The sequence below is a fragment of the Amblyomma americanum genome, chromosome 4 (assembly GCF_052857255.1).
Source record: "Amblyomma americanum isolate KBUSLIRL-KWMA chromosome 4, ASM5285725v1, whole genome shotgun sequence".
Lineage (NCBI taxonomy): Eukaryota > Metazoa > Arthropoda > Arachnida > Ixodida > Ixodidae > Amblyomma > Amblyomma americanum.
Window position 1 is genome coordinate 181,997,533 of NC_135500.1, and position 22,940 is coordinate 182,020,472.

The 22,940-nt window shown below is 44.5% G+C and overlaps 2 protein-coding genes across 5 annotated transcripts; one reads left to right on the plus strand and one right to left on the minus strand.

Moving 5' to 3' along the window:
* Nucleotides 1-889: 889 nt before the first annotated feature.
* On the minus strand, nucleotides 890-16,919 carry Btk (tyrosine-protein kinase Btk29A). 3 transcript variants are annotated; one of them, XM_077662508.1, is made up of 18 exons: nucleotides 16,702-16,919; nucleotides 15,616-15,788; nucleotides 15,234-15,323; nucleotides 15,055-15,136; nucleotides 13,869-14,024; nucleotides 13,122-13,180; nucleotides 11,657-11,734; nucleotides 11,426-11,490; nucleotides 10,879-10,938; nucleotides 10,294-10,422; nucleotides 9,425-9,627; nucleotides 8,269-8,333; nucleotides 7,457-7,563; nucleotides 6,846-6,934; nucleotides 5,492-5,693; nucleotides 3,897-4,015; nucleotides 3,320-3,477; nucleotides 890-2,188 (listed from the first exon to the last, which is right to left on the minus strand). In XM_077662508.1, the coding sequence occupies exons 2-18, from the start codon at nucleotides 15,769-15,771 to the stop codon at nucleotides 2,117-2,119; spliced, it is 1,890 nt and encodes a 629-aa protein (XP_077518634.1). In that variant the 5' UTR covers nucleotides 15,772-15,788; nucleotides 16,702-16,919; the 3' UTR covers nucleotides 890-2,116. The 3 variants fall into 3 exon arrangements, with proteins under 3 accessions (XP_077518634.1, XP_077518636.1, XP_077518635.1); XM_077662510.1 differs by having other exon boundaries at nucleotides 15,616-15,781; nucleotides 16,702-16,887; XM_077662509.1 differs by lacking the exon at nucleotides 16,702-16,919 and adding an exon at nucleotides 15,972-16,180.
* LOC144128797 (methionine adenosyltransferase 2 subunit beta-like) lies at nucleotides 16,237-22,084 on the plus strand. Of its 2 annotated transcripts, none has more exons than XM_077662512.1 (6): nucleotides 16,237-16,346; nucleotides 17,259-17,436; nucleotides 17,533-17,647; nucleotides 17,745-17,897; nucleotides 17,968-18,161; nucleotides 21,429-22,084. In XM_077662512.1, the coding sequence occupies exons 2-6, from the start codon at nucleotides 17,260-17,262 to the stop codon at nucleotides 21,687-21,689; spliced, it is 900 nt and encodes a 299-aa protein (XP_077518638.1). In that variant the 5' UTR covers nucleotides 16,237-16,346; nucleotide 17,259; the 3' UTR covers nucleotides 21,690-22,084. The 2 variants fall into 2 exon arrangements, with proteins under 2 accessions (XP_077518638.1, XP_077518639.1); XM_077662513.1 differs by lacking the exon at nucleotides 16,237-16,346 and adding an exon at nucleotides 16,891-17,023.
* Nucleotides 22,085-22,940: the final 856 nt, after the last annotated feature.

A 22,940-nucleotide genomic window follows, 5' to 3' on the forward strand; every position in this document is an offset into this window, starting at 1 on the left:
GCCAAGAGCACCAAGAGCGCCTAGCAAAACACCGTCAATAATAGCTCTAATAGCACGCTCAGCACTGTAAAGAGCTTTCAACCAATTTTAAAGTGAAAATGCTTAAAATAATTTCAAAAATAAACGTTTTGAGAAGGACACAGGTAATTCCGACTGAGAAAGCGCACGCGGCTTTCGGTTTAGTACAGGTACGTACAGTACATCCTAAACCTCCATGCCAAACCGAAAGCCGCGCGTGCGCAGACGCTCCATTTCAAGCTGCCCAAGCTACCCAAGGGTGGTGCTGTGTCACTCTGCTAACTCGCCAATCTAGGATGCCCAGCTAAGATGTGCCAGATTGGTACCCTTCGCCGCATTTCCTCTGTGATGACAAGGAAGAGTCGGTCTGCAAACGTGACCTCAGCTTATGCATGCTTAGGCACAGCTGTTCCGCCGTACAAAACGTCATGCTGGAATCCAATCAGCACCTATGCTTAACTTTTATTAATGTCGTGAAATTCAAGCCTTCCCTCTGCTTTCTGCGCATGTCTTTGAAAAATGTCAGCCAAATTCATTAGTCCTCTCACCCTTGTTCGCAATCCACCAGTGTAGAAGTGCCAAGTCTGGATGCCAACTACCTTCTTGGCTGTGCTGAAGCGAAATACCGTTTTCATTACCTTTTTTTTTTTAACCTTGACACTGCAATGGAATTTTTCTTGAATTCCAGTTAGGTGCGAATGACTGATTCCAGATTGCAGTGATATGGGCTACCTATACAATGGTGCATTAAGATTTTATAGCCAAATGAAAGAAATATGAAAAAGCAGATCATGTCGTAGTTGAAAGTAGGCACAAAGCAAGCACAGCTCTTGATTACATGGTTATGGTAAGACTCGAAATAAACAGGGGCCACAGATATGCATGCGCACACGATTTATTCAGTTTCAAAGAATTCTTTTGCACCTCACATGCATCTGGACCACGCTGTAAAAATAGCACAATTAAAGAAAAAAAAAGGCTCTAAACTGACTTGCCCTTTTATTATGATAGCACAATGCCAAGTAACAATTCCCACATTAAAAGGGCGGCATATTACCATAGGCATATTACCATAAATCAAAACGCTGTGATGATAATAAAACAACACAAAGAGCCAACAGCATGAACACATGTGTCAAGTGAGAATATGGTATATGGCACACAGAAATATGTTCATTGCGAGAGAGTATAATGCACAGCCAACAACTACAATCACTGCTGAGCAGAACGAGCTGAATGAGTTCTAGCTCAATCACAGTCTTCTAACAACAGCTTGAGTACAGACATCTAAACAGGCACACCGCATGCATACCAAAACGCGTAAAGAACAAAATAAATGCCTCTAATTATAGTGCCACTGCAAACATCATTCAAAACACGCATGTACAGCCAAAAGCTGTGCAACCAGCTCAAGAACAGCTGCAGACATGCTCAGGACACATCACCAAGAAAACAGCAACAAAAATTCAAACTGGCTCTTTTACATGCCCACCTGCAAAAACAAAAATTGCAAATCTGCCAAGCCTTTACAGTTCGCACCAATTGCTTCAGATATGTGCAAATGACTGCCCTCAACAAACAATGGAAACGTCATGGATAATATGCAACAAACGAAGATCAAAACTGCACTTTCTTGTAGCTGCGTGCACCTGATGCAAAGTGACTGCCAAAGTAGAGGCTCTGTTAAGCTGTCAGTGAAACAGTTTTTATTTAGGGCCCCACAGTCGCCTAAGTCTCGACAGAAATAAACGGTATTACATATCCCACGTATCAGGTAACCTGCTACAGTAATATTCGTTGCATGCATTAATAGTAAATGCAAAAAAATATGAGATTCAAAACATATCTCATTTCATTTGCAAAGCACCAGCAACAACCATAGTTCACTGAACAGAGCACACAGACATTGTCCAAAAAAGCAACAAAGTGTGAGTGCCATAGGAAAAACTTGGTGTCGCACAGGGATAGACTTGCTTTCAGTTTGACTTCAACTTGCTGCAAGTCACCGGGTTCCATATTTATAACTGACAAGGCATGTGCACTTAGTTTCACATGAAGAGCACCATTTTTGTATCTAAACTAAACTCAACCTCTTTTCTTAGTGGTCCTTGTCCATAATTTTCTCCAGCTGACTTTTAACAGATCGAAAGGCAGGTCTTGCATCTGGTTTCTGAAAAAGGGTGAGAAAAAATACTCAGAAGGCAGACATAAATGAAGAACAGTGAAATGTCACAAATCCACATGAAGCCTGTATCACAGCATATGCACACTAGTACATAAGAAAATGTCAGTGCACACTGTTACCTTTAGACCTTTCTGAATTTTTTCTGTTGTGTATTCAGTTTATGCAACATTCTGAGATCAAAAAATAGCCTCACACAAGTTTAACTAACAATCAATGCACAAAAACGTGACATTTCTCTTTTATAAATCCAACATGCTAACCTCTCCCATAAGAGACCTCATTCCCACAAGTTGACATGGCCAAGCTCGACATGGATCACATGAACACGGATGGTGCATTCACACTGGCCACCTTTCACACTGGTCAGACTAGACACTACTACTACAACAATGACAACTATGCCGTAAGCACCAGGAAACCTCCCCGATAAATATCTCACTCTAAATGCACCTGTTTCCCTTCAATAGCTGAGCATACTACCGAAATGCAGGCACATCCTTCAGATAGGCCTCCCACACTGACCATGCATTCTCCTAGCTGTCTTCACATAGACTAGTATTTTTTTGGCCCCACCGCCCCAAGAGAATTCCCACGAACCACTCAATTTTATAGGATTGAAATATTGTTGCAGTAATCATGGGCTGATTTTATTTACGTGAACTCCAGTTGTAGACTAGATTTATTTAAGAAATTAAAGGCACACCTTCTCACTGGCTATTTACAACCTTCAATCTGCTTGATTACATTATTCACCGCAAGGCAGCAGATAGTGCAGTGAGCAATAGGCCCTTGACCCACCCAACCACTATGTCATAAGGCAGTCGTTGCAATGAAGCAATGCCAAAGCTGAGAGCTCAGAAAGTGCTACAGAAGATAAGTTCGAGCAGACCAAGGCAGTTCTCGTACATTTTTCACTTGTCGAAACGGTCCTACACACTGAGTACAAAATCGACAAATGACAAAATTCCATGTCAGCACCCTCCTCTAATAAAAACCTTAAAACACAAAGGCAAGAAATTGGCTAATGTAATGGTGCAAACAAATAACAACAACCACACTGACGTAAATGCTGTGCCTATGCAAAGGGGCCGTCACAGAAGACCTATCTGGGGTCACCTTTTCCCAACAGGAGCGCATGACCTGGTACACATCCGAGGGGCAGGCAGGGGGCCTGGGCAACCGCTGGCCATGCTGAACCTGCTCCACCACCTCAGCATTGGCTGCCCGCCCATAAGGGATCTTGCCACACGTGAACACTTCCCACATGAGTACACCTGCAATCAAAATGGTAGCATCTTGCACTGTAGAGCAGAACAGAGTCAGCATTTTGACCCACTTGACATGGACAAGGTACTACTATGGCAAAAAAACACTGAGAAGCAGGCCCAGAATGTTGAATGCAAAAACAAAAAACGTATGCGGCAAACAAGCACTTCACAGCTTGGCGCACTTTTGCCATGCTGGCCTCAATACTCAGGTTTTATTACAATGAAGTCTGCAACACAGAGTAAAAGCATGTCACGAAAGCCACTAGGCATATGAGGAAATCCGTATCCGTGCTTTAAAAAAATGGGCAACACATCTCTGACTTAAACGATACCGCAGCAGAAATAAGTACGAGCTCCAGGCATCCAGCATCTCGCTACTTCAGCTCCACACTATACGCCATGAGTGGCAAGACAAGGCTACCCACCGTATGCCCAGACATCCGACTTGCTACTGAAGCGAGTATAGCCAAGCACCTCAGGCGGAGCCCACTTGATTGGGAACTTTGCTCCTCCAGAGCTGGTGTACTCATCATCAATCACATATCTGAAAAAAAATTTAAAGGTCGAAAGAATAAAGAGAATAAAAGGCTAGGAATAGTGCATATTAAGTCATCACTAGAAGTCATGGGATACACTGGAGCTGGCAACAAGTTTTTTATTTCTTTTTTTTTTTTTCAGTTCGAAGTAACTGTCTCAAAGCTGCAGTTGTTTTCTACCAACAATGGTACAAATTACCATTACGTAAGTACTGCACACAAAAACACACTGCCATCAAGGTTCTGGAGATCAGCATCTGCAGCTCACATCTAAATGTACTTACTGCCGTTATTGCTTTTCTCAAAGCAAGGTCTCCTTTATTGTACACCATACTCCATCAGTAGAATTAGTTACTCTGCACACATACTGAAGTGCTGATGTCTCAACTGGTGAAATGTTTGTTCCACGATCGACAGGACAGACTTTGACACTTAACTCAACCAGCCATACATGGTTCTCTTTTTTTTTCTCCCCTTTATTGCTTTAGTGCACGGCAACATTAGGCAAGCAGTGTTTATGTGAGACACTACGAGAAATGCGAGACCGCTGGGCAGAGTACCTCACTAATGCACGCTGTGAGCATTTCATGCTGATATCAGTTGGGCTACCAGCCCACGAAGAAGGATATTAGGAACGAGAAGTGAATAGGCACAGCTCTCTTGCGAATGAACATCTTCAAAACACGCTTTGATCTAAGCACTGAGCTTGCAACACTTCCACAAACCATGTGATTAGCTTTGCACACCAGTAAATTTGAAGCTCGTTACCATAACAAAGAATGCACATCCTTGAAAGGTTCAATGTACATGCTGTAACAGCATGAAGTGTTGCCTTGAGAGGCTACATGCGTGTGAGTACAATGCATGATGCATTACGCATACAAAAATATGTAATGACATCAGGCAAAAAGAAAAAAACGTGCATGGGCCATTGCTGTCCTCCTGAAGCTATTGCTGCACAGGTTCACGAGCATCAGCAAATGTACAAAACAGGGCTGTTCCTAAAGGAGACAAAGAAAGTATACAAGCGAAACCAAGGACGAGTGCGTCAGTCAAAGCATGAGCGAACTAGAAGGAAAACAAGCCCAAGCCCACACATGGCCAAATACATGAGAACTGGAAAGGCCATCACACTGGTTGGAATTTTTGCGTCGCAGCAGAAATGTGCCACATGTGGCGAATCAGCTACTTATCGTAGGCCGCGTCACCGTGTGTTATGCAGCAATTTGCAAAACGTAGCCCCAAGGCTGATTTCTTGAGCACCAGGGGTAGACTGAACAGGAGGCTAGAGGAAGGGATGACTGCTTTTTCCACAAACGAGAAATTTTTCACGGAGAAACCAAACTGGTCCTCACAAGCTTTTTTTTTTTCAGTGATGGACGTTCAAGAAACTTATTGTGCAAATAGCACTACACCACCAAACTGCCCCTTCCAACAATTTCCCACAGATCTGTCCCTGCAGTCAGCGTCAGTGGCAGGCTCACCTTGCGAGGCCAAAGTCAGCCACCTTGACGACATAGTTTTCACCTACGAGGCAGTTGCGTGCAGCTAGGTCCCGGTGGATGTAGTTGTGCAGCTCCAGGTAGGCCATGCCACTGGCCACCTGCAGGCACACGTCAAGCAGCAGCACGGGGCCCTTTTCAGTCAGGGCACGCTCGTGGCGCCGGAGGAACTGCAGCAGGGAGCCTGAAACACACACCACCAGAGACTACTTCTTTCCTCTGTCTGTTGCCCAGTTCAATAATCAGTGCCATGAAGCATGTCCCATGAAGTGTTCCAACTCTAGAATATTTACGCAAACATTTTGCCCACAGTACAATTTACAGAACGTTGGGGGGGGGGACATTTTGGACTACCTATACATGCAACATGCAGGGAATCTTAGCATTCAGAGCAGATGTGAAAAAAAGAAAGACCACATTTGCATGTTTTCATGAAGCATTGCAGGCAGGAAAGGTGGCATGAGAAAAAAAAAGCAGAAATGAGGAAACTGGAGGCAGTGAGCTAATGGCCCAATACATTAGAATCTGAACGATACGGATCTCACGAGGTCACAAAAAAAAATGTTCATATCAACCAAAATTTGCACCATCATAAAACAATTATCCACATGCAGGAGCACTGCTCAATGCCCAAGATGTACACTGCGTGGCTAGCAACCGCAGTGTCGGTGATGAGCAGGCCGCAGGCCGCTGCTCAGTGCTTGCAGTTCAACCCGTGGTGACTGGCAATTACGGTGCTTTCGATGCGTGAGCAGTGCCTGGTGCTTGCACTCTGCATTTTGCATCATCCATAACCATTCGGAAGATGTAAAATTCTGCCCACTGTACCCAATATGCCTTGGTCGGAGAATTTTAGAGCGAGAAGCTCAAAACTGCTTGACAATGACCTTCAACCAGAAGGAGGGGCGGAGGTGTGGCTGTGACATCAGATCACGTGCCTCGCTTGCCAACACGCCACAGCTGCGCTCGCTCCTCGCCGCTGCCTCCCTCACCTTGAGCAACACCTGTGCCACCGCTCGCCAAGTGGAGAGGGACAAAACAAAAAGTTGCTGTCCGGCAAAGACCAGGCGTAGCCGAGCGTTTCGCTCATCTTGCTACGTTCAGCCATGTTGAAACACAGCCAATTTTATCAATTCGTATCAGCCATGACCACATCATCGATGCTCTATCCTAATGCTCTTTATCCTATATCACAAGCATAACAGTCAGTTTTCTAGTTACACCGCTAAAACCACCAAGACATTCCAAAAAATAAGATGCTGTCAATGTTTTATGCTTAATCTAGACACCAGAAACTGAATAAAGCAAAATATATGTCGCATGCAGACACACATACCATGCTTCATATATTCTGCTACAATAAATATGGGGCGATGCTTGCTGCAGACACCGTAGAGCTGGACCAAGTTCGGGTGCTGTAGCTTCCTGAAATGACAGAAAGGGAAAATGTGTTGTTACCCAGGGCTACTTCCCATTCTTGCCCTCCTGTATTACTGACACATGCTATTCAGGGCAATAAAACACACCGCTAAAATGAAAGTTGTTCAACAGTGCTATGGGCATCTAACACATACTGTGCTTGTGGCATGAAATATAGAAACACAATAATCCATCTCCTCATACATGCTACAGTGAATGAATAACATGAAATGTGTTGTGTTTGGCTTTATGGTGCATAAGTGGCTAAGATTATCATGCACCAAACACAGGGCTAAAGCACAGGGCTAAAGTATCTGCATTTTGCAATAAAAGAAAAAAACTTTTGGAAGTTAAAGCTTGTTTAGGACACTTCCTTCCTTTACGAGCAACCTAGAGTGGAGACGAATATGTTAGTCTAAAACACAGTTCAATATGTTATAATCAAAATTTGCAGCTGCATGTTGAGTGCCTTTCATACAATACAGCAAGGCAGTGTCTTCCAAATACCACACCTCACTCAGTACTTACGTCATCAGCTTGGCCTCCTCAATGAAGTCATCCTCAGACATGGTGCCTTCTTTCATCATCTTGACGGCCACGTCTCTACAACCCCTCCACTTTCCTCGTCGCACCACCTGCACACACCCACGTACACTTTACTCGACGGCCATACAACCGTGAAAACTGTCGAATAATTTCTGGACTGCTCACATGTCCGAACCACCCCCTATTAGTCCCTGCCCCACATCAAATCTGAAATGGCTCTAGGTTGCAGCAAAGATAGCTCACTTCCCTAATCCTGCTTCTTCACACGCACCATAAGGCAACCATGGCAAACTTTGCATTGCATTAACAATGATATCTCTTTATCAAATGCGTAATATCTCTTTGTATACACTTAGTTCAGTACTCTGATACAATCGAGGCATTTCCCAGCAACGTAACTCATGAAACCAATGTGCAACATACTACACTCTGACAGAGCATGATGTAATAAAGTCATAATCAGTCACTTTCTGACTAGTTTTCAGTGCTGTGAACTAAACGAAAAAGTTAGCACCGAGCTAGCAAGCTTCTTTCTCCACAATCATTGATACACATCCCTAGCCTCTCGAATGTTCCACAAAAAAGTGAAAATGTTAGCAAAATATCAAAATGGCGCACCATTTGAGCAGAAAAAAAAAAACAGATTTACACCACAAGCTTCAAACAAGTGGCAAATAACAGAGCTCTCATATCTCACCATTCACACTCAAGCTGATTTAAAAAGGTAACTAAAAAAAATGCAAGCTCAATACAAAAAACACTTCACTTAGAGAAGGAAAAAATGTGGGGCTTACACCAAACTGCCCACTTCCCAGTTCTTCAAGAAGTGTGAGCTCAGAAGGGTCAATTTCCCATTTGTCTGCAGATAAAAGTAACAGTGCCAAACAACACATTAATCAGTTACAATTCAACTATATAACGCTTTATTTTACATATCAGCAAGCTCCAATAATTCACAATTTGATGTTTGTTTTTAGTAGGTACAGAAGTATTAACAAAAAAGATTTGTAGACAGCCAAAAAGCACAAGGCCTGTGGCATTAATGATAAGCATCTTCGTCTCCCACCAGGTATGGCCATAAACAAAAATAAAACCAGCATATCTGTACCACGCCAAAATGTTTGCCGGTACATGCAGCAATGTTGTTCATGCAGAGTGCTCTTTTATATGGCAAAAGATAGAAATTTCTGCACTAGAAACTTCATGTGGAGAGCTCTCAACATATATCCAGCTCATGATCATTCAAACTTAAATAATTTGTACTTCTGCTTGGTTCACACAAATATAAGAATAACAATTTGACCTGTTATGTCTCTCATGGGATTTCAAGCCACTTGATTAAAACAGTGCTTTCAGTTACAGCTGAACCCCAATTTTACAAAAAGTTGATTTTCAAAATTTTTCAATTTTATATAAAAGTAATGAATTGTTTGCACACAGCCAGAATTCAATGCTTTTGGATACTGAAAAGGATAAAATGGATTCAAGTCCTGTCTAACCATTTCTGTACTAAAAAAAAAAGAACAGGTCACTACAGATGTTGAAAGTTTTGCCAAATGTGTTACTACTGTGCAGTGTACCCCTTGCATTAAGGTAATCATACTAGTGTGCTTTTTTGTGAAACTACACATCACAACAAATGTTGGCAATCTGGGCTTTCAGGCAATTTTCCAGACACATTTGCTAATCAAACTTGCAGACTACGATAAGTGCACTATATGCAAGTTGTAGATACAGTCTACACAGGCAAAAATCACAATATTTTGCCCTACTGCAGCATCTTTGTCCCCACAGGTTTTTTGGTGTGCTGTTCAACCACACAAAGCCTGTTTCTTCTGTCTGTGCTCCATCATATTCCAGTTTGTCATGTTGGCATAACGTTTAACACACAAATCAGCCGTGGGCACAAGCTGACTGCGAAAGGAGAGAGAGCAAGGCAAGCAGACCAACCATGTCCCAGGCCGGCAGTGGGGGCTGTGCGGCGCAACTGTGCTGGCCAGTGGCGCAGTCTGGTAGCCAAACCGCCGCTGTCATGGCGGTGGTACCGCACCAGTTCCTCCAAAGAGGTGAAGCTTCGTCGCTCGGAGAGGTAGAGCTGACCATTGCCTCGGCTCTTGATATGGTAGTGCTTCACTTGGATCACGCCACTAGGACTACACAAAGGCCAGGGACACATTAGCCTCTAAGCTCAACTGAACTATTTTTGAAGTGCCTTGCTAACTATAAGGCTGCCTCGGAATAAAGCAATGGCAGAAGCCCACATCTACATCCTTCGTATGCAATAATCTTACAGCTTCAAAATGTTGCAGTTAAAACAACAGGACTGCTCTAAGTGCCACTGCCACAAAGAAAGCCTGCAAATAACAAATACAGAGCGGATTTGAAGATTTATAGGCTACCAAGACAACAGAATTTTTCTAGCAATGTACAATAAACTTGTGACCTACTGAAGCACAATCCTGTATGACATTTCTTGATAATACAGGTAAAACTAACAAAGACTACACATGTAGATACACTGCATTAAAATAAAAATAAACAAAAAGATGCAGAATTACTGAAAGAAGAAAAATCCCTGCAGCCTTGAGCAATTTTATTACTCCGTGGTTTATGCATATTTCCATAGCGTTTGTTTTGGTTTTGTGAACACTCGGCACTTTCCATATATGATGCAAGTGCAGAATATACGGTCAAACAGTGTATATTGCAGGTTATCGAACATGAGCATGGAGCAATCTTTGGCCACGGTGTACGAAATAAGACAGTAATGAATACATTCGAGAAGATTGGCTTCTATGTATTCGTCATTGCATGATTACCTGTTTGCTAAAAGTGACAGCGTAAATAGGCCTTGTGTGGATGAATTGCGGATCACAAATGCTCCTTCTTTTGTTTCTTGGCGCAGAATTTGTTCAGCTCGCTGCCTGGACATATCGCCTGCGTACCACCTACAAAGGGAGGAAAAAAGCACAGACACAATGGAAGAAGATACAAGGAAGATTTTTTTTCTAGTTTAGCATATGATCTGGAAGAATTCCAGCTACTACAGATGACAGCGCTATGATCGAACTGGGCATTTAGAAACAGCGTAACACACAAGAAAAAAAAAAGAGGATGATGACACAGACACACATGATGAGACAAAGCAGCCTATCGGCACTGCTTTACAAACAGTTTGTTAAAAAATACTTTGGAAACATTTATTCATTAAATCATCAGTTGAAAGTCAGTGCCATTGTGCTTCTTATCTTCGTCTTTGTTCCTCTGTGCTGCACTGTGTCTGCATGATACATACAGGCTGCGCAGATATCGAAGGAGACCTTAACATTTTTTTTTTGTATACACAGGCTAATTCTATATTCTAGTAAATATGTACTTCAAAAATCAGAAAAAGGTGCACTCACTCATGCTGCCAAAGGCCTGCTTTTTCCTCCACATAGTTGCTTGGTATAAAGCCAACAGCCCTAAAAAAACATAATGAAGGTGACCCACAGCATGAATCAGCATAACTTCGCATAAGGAAACAACATACTAGAAGGTTACAAGAAAATGGAAATCAAAAAAGCCTAAATTCCCAAGGGCAATTTAGAAACGAAGAGCAAGAAGGCACATAAGAAGACAAATGAGAGATTTTATATGTACCCTTTCTTTGTAATTTAGTGTTTTATTATAATAAATTACTCATATTGGGCATAAAATTTATGCCTTCTTAGACAAGCAGCATAACTGCTAGTAGAAACAATTCCTTGCTTCACATTCCTTTCTTTGTGCAAAATGTAAGCTTAGAAAAAAAGGCATTGCTAATAATGAGCCAGAAAATGTAACTTTACACTTACACATCCTGTTCTGCATAAAACAGAGTGAAAAGAGAAAGAGAGCGGTGCAAATGAGCGCTGAGCAACACTGACAAAGAAAGTGACATTTTTCGATAAAATGACGAAATAATCTCACCCATTCTTGTCCTTAACCTGCCACCAGTGCTCTCCAGTATCATCAAGTACTATATATTCTTGGCCCTGTAAAACCATTTTCCATGAGTTCAGGTAAAATTTTTTCACTGTTGCAGCAATACGCTAACAAGTAACTAACAGGTGATAAAAATTGCTGTGAATTTTTATCCAAGGACCACTCTATCAACCCATACAAGTGACAGAGCACGAGCAATTTCAATAGGTTACTTACAGCTTCTAGTGAAAGGTCCCCTTTCTCAATGGCTTGGAATGAATACAGAGCTGTCACTAGTTTTGTGGAAACGGCACCCTGCAAAGAAAAAAAAGAATGAGGATATTTAACAGTATACGTTCAACTTCCTGCTTAGAGTAAGCATGCAGGTGACTTCAAGTGTGTAAATACAGTTGAATTGCATTATTAAACTCAGTCAGGGCGGAAAAAAAATAGTTCTAATTACTGGAAGTTCAAACTGAAGTACGCATATGAAAATGTGCATCATGTAAACTTTAGTGAAACCATTTGTTTATGAAAGTACTCAGCACTGGTAACCTGTATCCACACTCAGTCTTATAAACAGTCTTTCAATATGAACACGCACACTGTGTTTGAATGTGAAGGACTGCTGTGCAAATCAAAGTGAAGCTTGCCCTTCGGCAACATAAAGTTGCACATGAAGGTCTCCCAACTTGTGTCTCAACCATGGAGCACAGTGGCGGCTAAAGGCTGCATCAGCTGATCAGGACCCCAGTCCGCAAACCTGTTCTTTGGTAAGAATGGTGTACCCCTGGTTTGGGCCTTGCGCTGGTCAAATCAATGATCTCAAAGCTTGGCCATCCACAAGACAAGCTGACGTGTAGGCAGCTCTGCGAGACAGGCTCCACAGTGAGGCCACAAAGTTTCAGTGATAGAAGGGATACATTGTCAGTTCTGCTCATGGCCCTAAGAACAACTACACAACTACATGCCTTGAGCACCTCACTGATTTAGACCTGAGGTGATTGAAGGCATAAATCCAAAGCCCTCCACTATGGAGTCTCTCACAGCCAATATGCCGCTTTGAAGTTTAAATCCTACAGAACAAGTCCCAACTCCCCGCCCCCGCCAGTGCCCTTGGAACCTGTGGTACTGTGTGTATGTATGTACATGTGCGCATGGCTGCATGTGTATATAGTATTACATTTTATGAGTAAATGGATACATTTTAGTTTTAAGTATTTCGATGTTACAATATCTGGAAACAGTCAAGTCCTGTGCATTCAATTAAGATTAAATTGTCTGATAAGATAAAAAAAGCCTTATCTGCAAAAAAAAACACACATTAACCTTAAGTAATAACATTTCATTCACAAAATAAAAATAAAAGCCAGATAAAACACTGTTAACAGAAATAAATAAATAAACTATGGCTGTTGGCGTCAGTCCCAATAAATTGAACATAAAATTTTTTGCTAGTGCCTTTTGTACTGGCAAATAATCAATTAACAGTTCTCTCTAATTCAAACAAGCTAATATTTTCCCTCACAGATAGAAAATAATCACTTTTTTCACTGTAAAAAAGCATTCGCAGCTATCAAGAATTTTAAACATGGCCAAAATAATGATAAAAGCAAATATGAAGTAGTATGAAATTGAAGTAAGCAGACTGTACAGTGTTTGTTGGAGGCCGAAATATATGCAAGTAAGACAAAGTTCATACCTTTACAGGCAGTATGTTCTTGGCCCTTGCAGGTGCTGGTTCTCCACAGGTAATGCTACCTGCACAGACATACATGAGTGCTTTTCGTATTAAATAATTGACAAAAATAAATATTTTTGGCATGCTCACTTCTAATTCTACCAATGACAGCCATTATAAATGATTCTGTGCATGTCTGGTTACGCATAATTTTCAATTCAGGCAGCATATTTACACAATTACAGTCTGAACAACCAGAAACCTACATGCATGCAGTGATGGACAACCAGTACAATAAATTGGTTTTTACATTTTTCACATAAAATAGGAGTTGCAAACAGGAGTTTCACATGTAGTTCACTTAATATGCTGTGACGCATACCATGAAAATTAAGAAATCTACATGAAGAGAAGCACACAGTCCACAGAACTAGACAGCAGCGGCAAAGGTGCAACAATGAAATGGAGTTTCAAAGAGCTGTGAAAATTAGGGAATACTAAAGAAATCCATAGCTGGCACCCAGCCGCTCTCGCAGCTGCTACAGGGGAAGTGTGAGACAAATTTGCAATGCCCTTTGGGATGCGACTATGTTCATGCAGTGCATGTTGCACAAGTTCGTAGCATGCACTGAAAAATTTTTCTCAACCTCTCACTCGCCCTTGTCATGGATACTAAATTAACAAACTTAGTTGCAACCAGAGGTAGAATGACGTTGTGGGGGGGGATAGGGGAGGGGGAAGCTATAGGTTGTGAAGCACAAGGCTCACCCCTGGAGTTGAGGGATTCAGCGCTGTGCGGGGAGGTGACCCAGGTGCTTTGGCAGCCAGGGGAGCCCCGAGAGCCTCGACCACAGCAGCCCCAGCGACCACCAGACCAGACACCCGAGTGAAACTTGTCTGCCAACTGCTCATTGTTTGCACACACTGAAAGAGCGACCATCAGTCAGAGACTCAGCACTATACAGACACTGTCGATATTTGCAGGGAACCACATACACATTTATCGTCGGGGGTATGGTTTAATGTCAGTAAGACTTCCAATTAAATACATCCATCATAAGCCTCATAACTTAATTTCACTCAAAAAAAGCTATAAAACAGGAAGCTAAGTTTACAAATGCCCCCTCAGTTACAACAATGACTGATCAATCCACAATTTCTATACAGCCCCCCTTTAACGCTACTATATGATGCCTAGTCAGTATGTACAGAGCAAGCGGTTTGCATCTGGCCTGTGTTGTACAGCTTGTTCTGCATCTTCAGCTTGTTCTCACCAACTCGCAGTTTAGAACTTCGAGAGGTGCCAAAAGATTGCCACTATGTGACTTAGAAACAGACACCTTGGGCTGCATTTTTGACAAATGCAAACTGTGAATGAGAAGCAGTTTATCATATTTACCTAATTATAACACGCACCTTTTTCTCTAAAGATCCATTTCAAAACAGAACATGCATAAGAACTTAATACAAAGCCTGAACCATGAAAGAAGTACTTTCTCCTTTGCTGACCACACAAACAGGGCATCTAGCAAGTGGGTAATCTAATGATCACCAGTTTCCTTCATCATTTCATGTACCGTATTGCTAACATACTGCTTCATTATATTTTACTACCCAATTTTAGTTCCCAATCATGTATTTTAGTTTCCAATAACAATGATTTGTGTATTTTAGTTCCCAATATTTCTCTGTTACGGTATTTGAAAAGTTGTGCAGTAAAGTTCTTGGCATTCAACTAAGATCAGACAGCAAGTAAAGGATTAAATACATCATCCAGCACAAAAGATAAATACTACCCTCAAACATATCAGAAGCACTTCCACTGAATGAGAATAAAACTAGCTACAGCTGAATTAACAGCTAGCTTCAGTGTAATCAGGACACCATCCACTGCGGCACAGGCCCCTATCCCGTACCTCAATAACTGAGCACAATTCCAACCATGCACACTCACATTTCCTCAAAGCACCGATCCACTCCTCTCGCTGTGCTTCAGAAGATGCCACAATGTACATAAGGCGATCTTTGTGGCCAATCTAAAGAGTAGAAGCATACAAAGTAAATTTCAAGCATGCATTCAAATTGCAGAATTCTTGGCAGCATGTGTAACACATAGACAAGAGAAAGACGTGCCTGCAGTGCCTTCTCTCGTTCAAGTGCTCCATCATCAACACGCTCTACAAGCCGTACAGTGCGCAGGTCCAGACGTCCTTTCTCCTTGCCCTGTCACAAACAAAAAGAAACGTCATGAAGTGAGACAGTACAAAACTGCTTTTTGTCGTCTACAACACAAGCTACAGCCTAGCTGTCATGTAAAGGCGATCAATGCTAACGATGCACGCCACAAGTGACAAGCTGAAAAAAGAAGCATTACACGGGCAGTTACTATCTTATTCATGATTATGGTTATACAATTGTCTTAAGTACCACAGGACATATGAACCGGAAGCTCTACGAAAGGCTCAATAACAGCAACTAAAAGGGAAATGGATGAGAAGTGCAAATGACTACTTGCATCCGGTTTTCCATCGTGATACCGCAGACAGCTTTTGGTGAGCACAAACCAACGTGACTTGTAGTTGACAGACTTGAGACGGCTATTGCTTTGGGAACGCTTGAGCATAGGCGCCTGCAGCACTGCTTCTTCATTTATGGATGCCATTTTCATCATAATAAAGAGCCTGTGGGCTGGAAGCAATGATATGACAAGTTTCAATCCCAGCGGTCAAACAGAAAGGCAGGCATCACTTATGACGAAAATTTGACAATGTGGGTATGATACGTTAGAAACAAAGCAACACAAAAATTATGCGGACACAAGGACATTAAAAAACGATGAGCAGAACGGCGAGAGGATAACAGCATCTATACCTCATTTAGCGTTTCCCAAATACAAGTGCGGGTTTCAGTGACCATCACAAACGCCCTGTCCATTTATTTAGAAGCAGACGCTTCCAGGTCTTCACACGACAAAGACTCCATAAAGGGCGTTTCTAGATCTCGCCCGCCTTCAGGAATTTCCGCTTTGCTTTTACTTTCGCTGAAGTTTTGACGCACGGATGCCCCGAACAACAGCCGCTACGCGGTGCGGGAGATGCAGTTCTTGGCACTAAACAAATAAGCAGAATGACCGGAAGCATGCACTATCGCGGTGTTTGGACACGCGCTGGAGTTGTTCAGAAGCGCTGAGCCGTGCAGTTGTAAAAAACAGGGTTCACGGAGGCTTCCTACACAAGGGACTCAAAGGTAATTTAGCGGACAAAAAACCGCAGCGGAATGACTTCATTTTCGCTTTGAGTCAGCGAGTGAGACGACTCCCATTTACTTGAGCCTACGCCAGCATTATCGAAACGAAAACGTCAGTGATGTCACATCTCGACGATCCACAACAAATCCGATTAGCCTACTTTTCGTACTATAACAACCGCGTTTTGAATGCTCTGTTCACACTTAGCCCGCACACAAGAACCGCAGAAACGCCGATTTCAATGCAGCATAAAGGTAATATAGCGGCGAACAATATAAATGCCTGAAATTCCGAATGAAGGATGCACCCTCGCGAGCGTCACTTGAATCCCGAAGACACACCGACGCTACTCACAGCTGTTCCTTGCGCTGGTACTGATGTAAATCCTGCTCCTTGCATAGCGGATGCAATCACACAGTGGTGCAAAGTGCGCTGCCTATGAATCGCAGGGCACATAGTCTGCAGATTGTTACAGAGAACACTGACCAGCAGACGCAGCCATCACGACGCCTGTGGAGAGCCAGCCAGCTTAGCCCGTCTGACTGGTGGAGACGCATGGCCTCTTTGCACTCTCTCAGAAAACGGAAATTCCTCGTAGCAAACGTAACAACTTCCTGTTACACTTTCTCGGAGCCGGCGGTGGTGTTCAAGGCGCCCATTTGTTTCGCGACTGCAGGTACGATGTTTGCATGCTATGCTTCAATTTCCGTTCGGAATTACAACGCTGGTCCGATTTCGCAACGCTTAAGTACGCGAGCAAGGGAACGCGGTAGCACCGCCGCTACAGGCACGACGCATTTGAGGCCGGTCGCGCTGGTTTCGTCTTGCGCCCGTGGCAGAACACGTTCAGTCTTCCGCGGCATTTCCAAATTCTGATCGAACATGAACGTATTAACGCCTTCTTCTTTCAGGATGAAGACTGTGCTTATCACAGGTGCCTCTGGACTGCTTGGAAGAGCCGTCGTAAAAGCTTTCAAAGCAGCATCTTGGAATGTTGTCGGCCTGGCTTTTAGCAGAGTATCAGGAAGCCTGCTGAAAGTGGATTTGACTGACGCCGAGCAGGTAGCGAAAACCGTGAAAGAGAAAAAGGTGAAAATGTTATCTTGTGAGACGCGTACCCTAATGCCCGAGTTTGTGTGAGTAGCGCATGCTCTGGTAAATATATATAATGCCGCGAATTTCCAGCCCGATGTCATCGTGCATTCGGCAGCCCAGCGGTTTCCTGACAAGGTTGAGAAGGATTACGAGGCCAGCTATGCGCTTAACGTCACTGCTTCGAAAAATCTAGCGGCTGTCGCCGGTAAGCAGCTCGTGCAGCATTCAAACTGATCAATGCGTGTAGCCCCGTATCAAGAAAGAAAAAACGTCAAAGCTGTGCGCGCTCATTTAACTTGCAGATGCCGAAGGGGCTGCGTTGATCTTCATAAGCACAGACTACGTGTTTGATGGACGGAACCCGCCCTACTCTGAAAGCGCCAAGCCAAATCCTTTGAACAAGTACGGCATGACCAAAGCAGATGCTGAGCAAGCTGTGCTCGCTGTGAAACCAGGTCGGTTCTTGACCCAGCCGTGCACTGTGCCCTTAGTTACGAAAGAGCGCGGCTTCTTTTAAATGTGCAGACGCAATCGTCCTGCGTGTGCCCGTGCTGTACGGCGGAGAGGAGTACGTCGCCGAGAGCGCCGTGTCGGTGTTGTGCCAGCTGCTGAACGACGCCTCGAAGCTGGTCAAGGCGTCCGATTACGAAGTGCGCTACCCGTCCCACACGCAGGACATTGCGTTCATCGTCGTCCAGCTGGCCGAACGGAGAGTCCAGGTGCGCGACCTAGCCGCCATTTTTCCTTACCGCTAAAATTCTGGGGGTCTATAGCTCAATTGTTTGGCCGAGTTTGATCGTTCCGAGACGAAACGAGTATTAATTTAGAGCGATGTGTGGGTTTCGAAGTCAGTGTCGGCTAACATTTTATATAATATTCATCTTTGAGTTCAGCGCAGTCGTTTCGTAGCGGTGGGCTAGTGTTCATCGTGTTCCACAATTTGCGATGTAGGCCCGGCAATCACTCGTCGTACCCTGAGGGTAGGCGGCTGTAATTTTCTTTTTAAGCCGTGAGCATTAGAACCGCATTGTGTCTTTAAACTCTGCCCGTCCGTCCGTCTGGAGCATCGTTCGCAGGTGACGAAGTGGAGAGAGGTGAAAACCCCCTCTACGGTGAGGGAAAGTTGGATAGGGAAGGCGATGGGAAGTGGCGGGTGGGGTAGAGAAGGGGGTAAGGCGTGTCACTTGGTGATAGACGGACTGTCACGCTGTCCGGAGGAAACACTAATGTTAAACATACTCTGCCGCATCAATCGCATTAATTATAACTTTTTTCTCCCAAACATCCATTTTCTTCCATTGTCATGCAGTTGTCTTATTGGTGACCGTATTAAGAAAGCACCACATGTGGCGTGGATTAAAATGTGCTGCAAACAGTGATGCCCAGGCAGGTGTGGCTGGCGTGGTTGTGAAGACGTCAAATGCCATATCAGTGCTGGAGTGTCTCCATCACTTGCGTTGGAGAAATCTGCGTGGCAGCCAAACGCACTTGTGCGACGGATCGAGGCGGCGCAACCTCCTGCTTGTGACGGGTTGCGTGCCGAAGCGTGAAAGAAAATGTTTTTTTTTTTTTAACAGCTTCTGTGCTTCGTAAGCTTTCGCAGCCCACTGATATGTAAGACTGATTATAGTTGCCCTCGGTGTACATCGTGGTCGCTGGTTTTTGACAAGGGTGCATGATCGGGGTGGAGGTGAGGAGATGCGATAAAGAAACTTGCTGGCGTAGAGTGGCTGCGAATGGCGAAAAAAAAAGGCTTGACTGGTGGTCATGGGGGAAGCATTTGTCCCGCAGTGGACAAACTGGCTGGCGTATATAATAACTATGCAGGCGCGTGGAGGAGGCTGTGCTGTCTGTGCGACGCCATCGTGGTACAGCTTTGCCGGTTTTCACGAACCACACTCTAAACACGAATACGCCTACATGGGAGTAAAAAGAAAGTAAGCTGTCCTCTAGGGCACTCCCTTTTAGTGGCAGGCTATTTTGCCCAAGCCCTGGGGTGAATATCAATCACTGAAAAAAACGGAATTCTTGTGGTGGACAATGGAAATAAACTCCCTCCTCAAAAAATGCAAAGTTCCAGCAGTTACGAAGATTTTAACCGACGTTTCAGTCTCCTTTTTTCGCTAACCTCAATACCTCCGGTGCCACGTTTAGAAGCCTCCTTTCATTGCTGACTGCATCGAGTTGCTATGCTTTGCGGTGGGACTATGCCTCCAAGTGATCGAAATCTACCCCGGGATTTGGGCAGCACACCCTGCCCCTAAAAGGGAGTGCACAAAGAGGACAGCATACTCCCTTTTTACTCCCATGTAGGCGTATTCGTGTTTAGAGTGTGCACCCTATACAGAAAGGGAGTAAACTGTCCTTACAAAAGGGTGTGCCCTGTCTGGCGTGTGAAAACAGCAGGCGTGAATGCGCGAACGGTGGATGGTGCACGCGCACTTCGCAATTAATACCGCAGCGCTGGCCTAGTGGTTTGAGCATCCGCCTCGCATGCGGGAGGTTCTGGGTTCGATGCCCAGTGCCGCCGGGTGCCCACCGGTGATAAATGGGTACAAGCTTTCCCCTGCCTCGTGCTTGTCTTCTTTAGGGTGAAATGCTTGGGAAATGGGTCTTTGACCCCACCTTGTGCAGTGGAAACTACCTTGTGCCATGGCGCTCTTTGGCCAAAGCTGCCCTTGCTCCATAAAAATTGATCATCAATTTAAAATCAATAAAGTTGATGTCGGAGACTTGTACAATGGGTGAATGACAAAACTTCGCTCGCAATTTCTTTTTTTTTTGCATTTAGCGCTACAGGTATGCAAGAGTCGGCGATTTTCATGCGCCTTAATTGCGCAGAAAACAAGCTAAAAACGTTCTCACTATCGCTAAAGCAGCCCCCGTTTTTCGTGCTCGCAAACTGTAATGCTCCACGTGCTATGTTTAGACGCGGATATAGATTTCTTGATCGTGTGTGCAGGTGGAAAGCCAGAACAGTATAAGAGCGCCTTCCCCGTGCACTGTTTTCTCGGAGCAACCGCTTTTTGCGCTCCCTGATTGTTCGTAAGCAATGGATGGAAAGCACGTAACGAACGTAAGGCCACTATGTTACGATCTCTTCGTTCGATCCTATTCGGTTCTTACCATTCGCCTGTGTGTGTGGATGTTTCGAGTCACAGCAAAGGTGTGGGGCAATAACTGAGCGGAAGAATTATTAAGAAATGGAGATCGAGTAAATAAGTACACCCCCCGCCCCCTCTTCTAGGATAAAATCACCGTGCACGCTCGCCGTAGTAAGGCCTGCATTACAAGAACATTTATCTGCAAAACTCCTCCTGCTTGCGTTAGTAGTGTTTGCTTAGCGATGGTTGTTTGCAAATAGCGCCTCGTATTTACATAGGTCCGCGCGAATCGTCTTTCTATAAAAATAGAGGCTATGTGCCTAACGACTGCGCTGTCATAGACCTGCAAGCTATATTATACGCAGCGTGCAAACTTCGGTGACCCATGATTTCTTGCGCTATGAACTTACCGTCTCTCCTATCTCGTCAGCATTCAAGCAGGGCTCCTAAGATATATTTTAACAGCAAAACTCTGACAACAGTGGCTGAGTGTGTCAGTGCACCACTATCGCAGTAGAGCAAACGGCGCGGTTCCGCGCGCCGATCTTCTACATATATAGTTCGTGGTGCCGCCGCAACGTGGCGTCGATTTCGTTAAAATCGCGCAATGGATTATCTTCGCTGTTTACCGGATCGTTCGCACAGAATGATGTACGGGCATCCGTTTAGAGATCTTCCTCGCGTCTGAGCACGCTGGTCTTTCCGAAGCGGAGTATAGCTTAAATCAGGGTTGAGAAGGGCGACACAGAAAATGACGTTCGTAAACACCTGTGAGGTGCAAGTTTAAGTCACGCCGTTGCTGAGGACAAAGTTCAGCAACTGCCAACCTCAAGCCGTGCAATGGCGGCCGTCGTCTGCGGCCGTGTTGGTCCTCGGACGCAGGATCCTGGCGTGAGCGGCGTGTACCAGTGGTGCGGCCTGGAGCCGCTCACCAAGTACGCCATGGTGCGGGCCATAGCTCAGGCGCATGGCCTGAGTGCTGACCACGTGGCCGCGGACCCGGAGCCTAGCGGAGGGGCGACACGACCCCGAGACACGAGGCTCGAGCACGGCCGACTCCAGCAGCTGGACATCGGACGCCACACCCCGTTTGCCCAAGGGGTGGCCGGATTCGCCACCTTCCTGCGCCCAGCCAGCTCCTGATCACCCCTTGCGGACTGATATCGTCGTTTTTTTTTTTATTTTCGTGGTGATCTCTGACATCCAACTGTGTACCTTTGCCTCTTTTTTTTTTACGTTGCGCAATAGGTGGGTAAAAAAGTTGACCGTGAGCAGATGGAGCCAAGCTGCGCAAGCAGAGTGGATCAGAACTCCCTTCCCAGAATTCCCTGAGCTTAGGGGGGGGGGGGGGGGGATCTGCGTATTTTTTATTTCTTTTTTTCTGGCTTTCCTCCGCTAGTCTTAAAAATGCAACTAGATAAGCAGAATACTACGATACCAGTGAATTTCAATCTTGTTGAATGAAGGAACCGAATTAATACATTATACTCAAAGCTGCTGCTATGTGTGTTTTGAAATAAAGAAGTTTATATAGAGAGTAATAATTTATCTGGTATTATTTGCAATACCTTTGCAGTTCGTGAACGAAAGAAAAACACATTTACATGCAGGACAACTCAGCACATTAAATCTGCACCGAAATCGTTGTCTCGGCATACGTGCCAAGGCGGCATCAGCAGGTGTGTATTGATCATCAGAGCTCAGTCCGCCGAAGCGCCTCCTCGGGCAACGCTCCGAAATTTGCCGAATGCCAGCAACTCTGCCCGTTAACCCGCGGTGTTAGCTCAGCCGACGGAATTCCACACAGCGAGAGGTTTCTGTTGGCTCAAGACATTGAGACCGCGCTCTATAAAAGGGAGACTGGAGTGTTTCGTTGATTCTGACAAAGTGACATGATAAGTCTTCCGAGGGTTAACCTTTCCATCTGGCCAATTAACCTCCGTACATTTTCTCTGACCTCTCTCCCTCTCGCTTACGAGGGTTTAGACAAACATACAAACTATCTGCGCACGATGCGCATAAAATCTTCATGCAGTAACTGAGCACCAGAGTGACTTGCCGAAGATTAACATCTGTGTGCCATTTCGAAGACGGCAGAAGGATCAGTTGCTGAGCTACTCTTATAGCGATGAACTTAACAGCCAGCAACAAAAAATATTAGCGGACGCCCAGGCAGTGCCCGGCCTGGTTTAGCGATAGCACAAGGATCTCGCCCAAGCACGACAACACATGCATCACACAAGAATTGAAATTGCTTTCAAATGTTTCACATCTCGTCTTTTGAATATGGCGCACGCCGCTAGTTCGCGAAGCACCTCGAGGCCTCCGAGAGCACTTCTGCGTCCGCTAAATTAGCGGCGGAACTCTGGCGCAGCTGTATGTGTTGTCACACAC

Bases quoted from the DNA above. Each gene is read 5' to 3' on its own strand.
- LOC144128797 (XM_077662512.1), top strand. From the start codon at position 17,260: ATGAAGACTGTGCTTATCACAGGTGCCTCTGGACTGCTTGGAAGAGCC. The intron at 17,648-17,744 runs GTAAGCAGCTCG...TTTAACTTGCAG, and splicing joins AAATCTAGCGGCTGTCGCCG to ATGCCGAAGGGGCTGCGTTG. The intron at 18,162-21,428 runs GTGCGCGACCTA...CCTCGGACGCAG, and splicing joins TGGCCGAACGGAGAGTCCAG to GATCCTGGCGTGAGCGGCGT.
- Btk (XM_077662508.1), bottom strand. From the start codon at position 15,771: ATGATGAAAATGGCATCCATAAATGAAGAAGCAGTGCTGCAGGCGCCT. The intron at 13,181-13,868 runs GTGAGCCTTGTG...ATGTCTGTGCAG, and splicing joins TGAATCCCTCAACTCCAGGG to GTAGCATTACCTGTGGAGAA. The intron at 11,735-13,121 runs GTATGAACTTTG...TTTTCTTTGCAG, and splicing joins AGAACATACTGCCTGTAAAG to GGTGCCGTTTCCACAAAACT.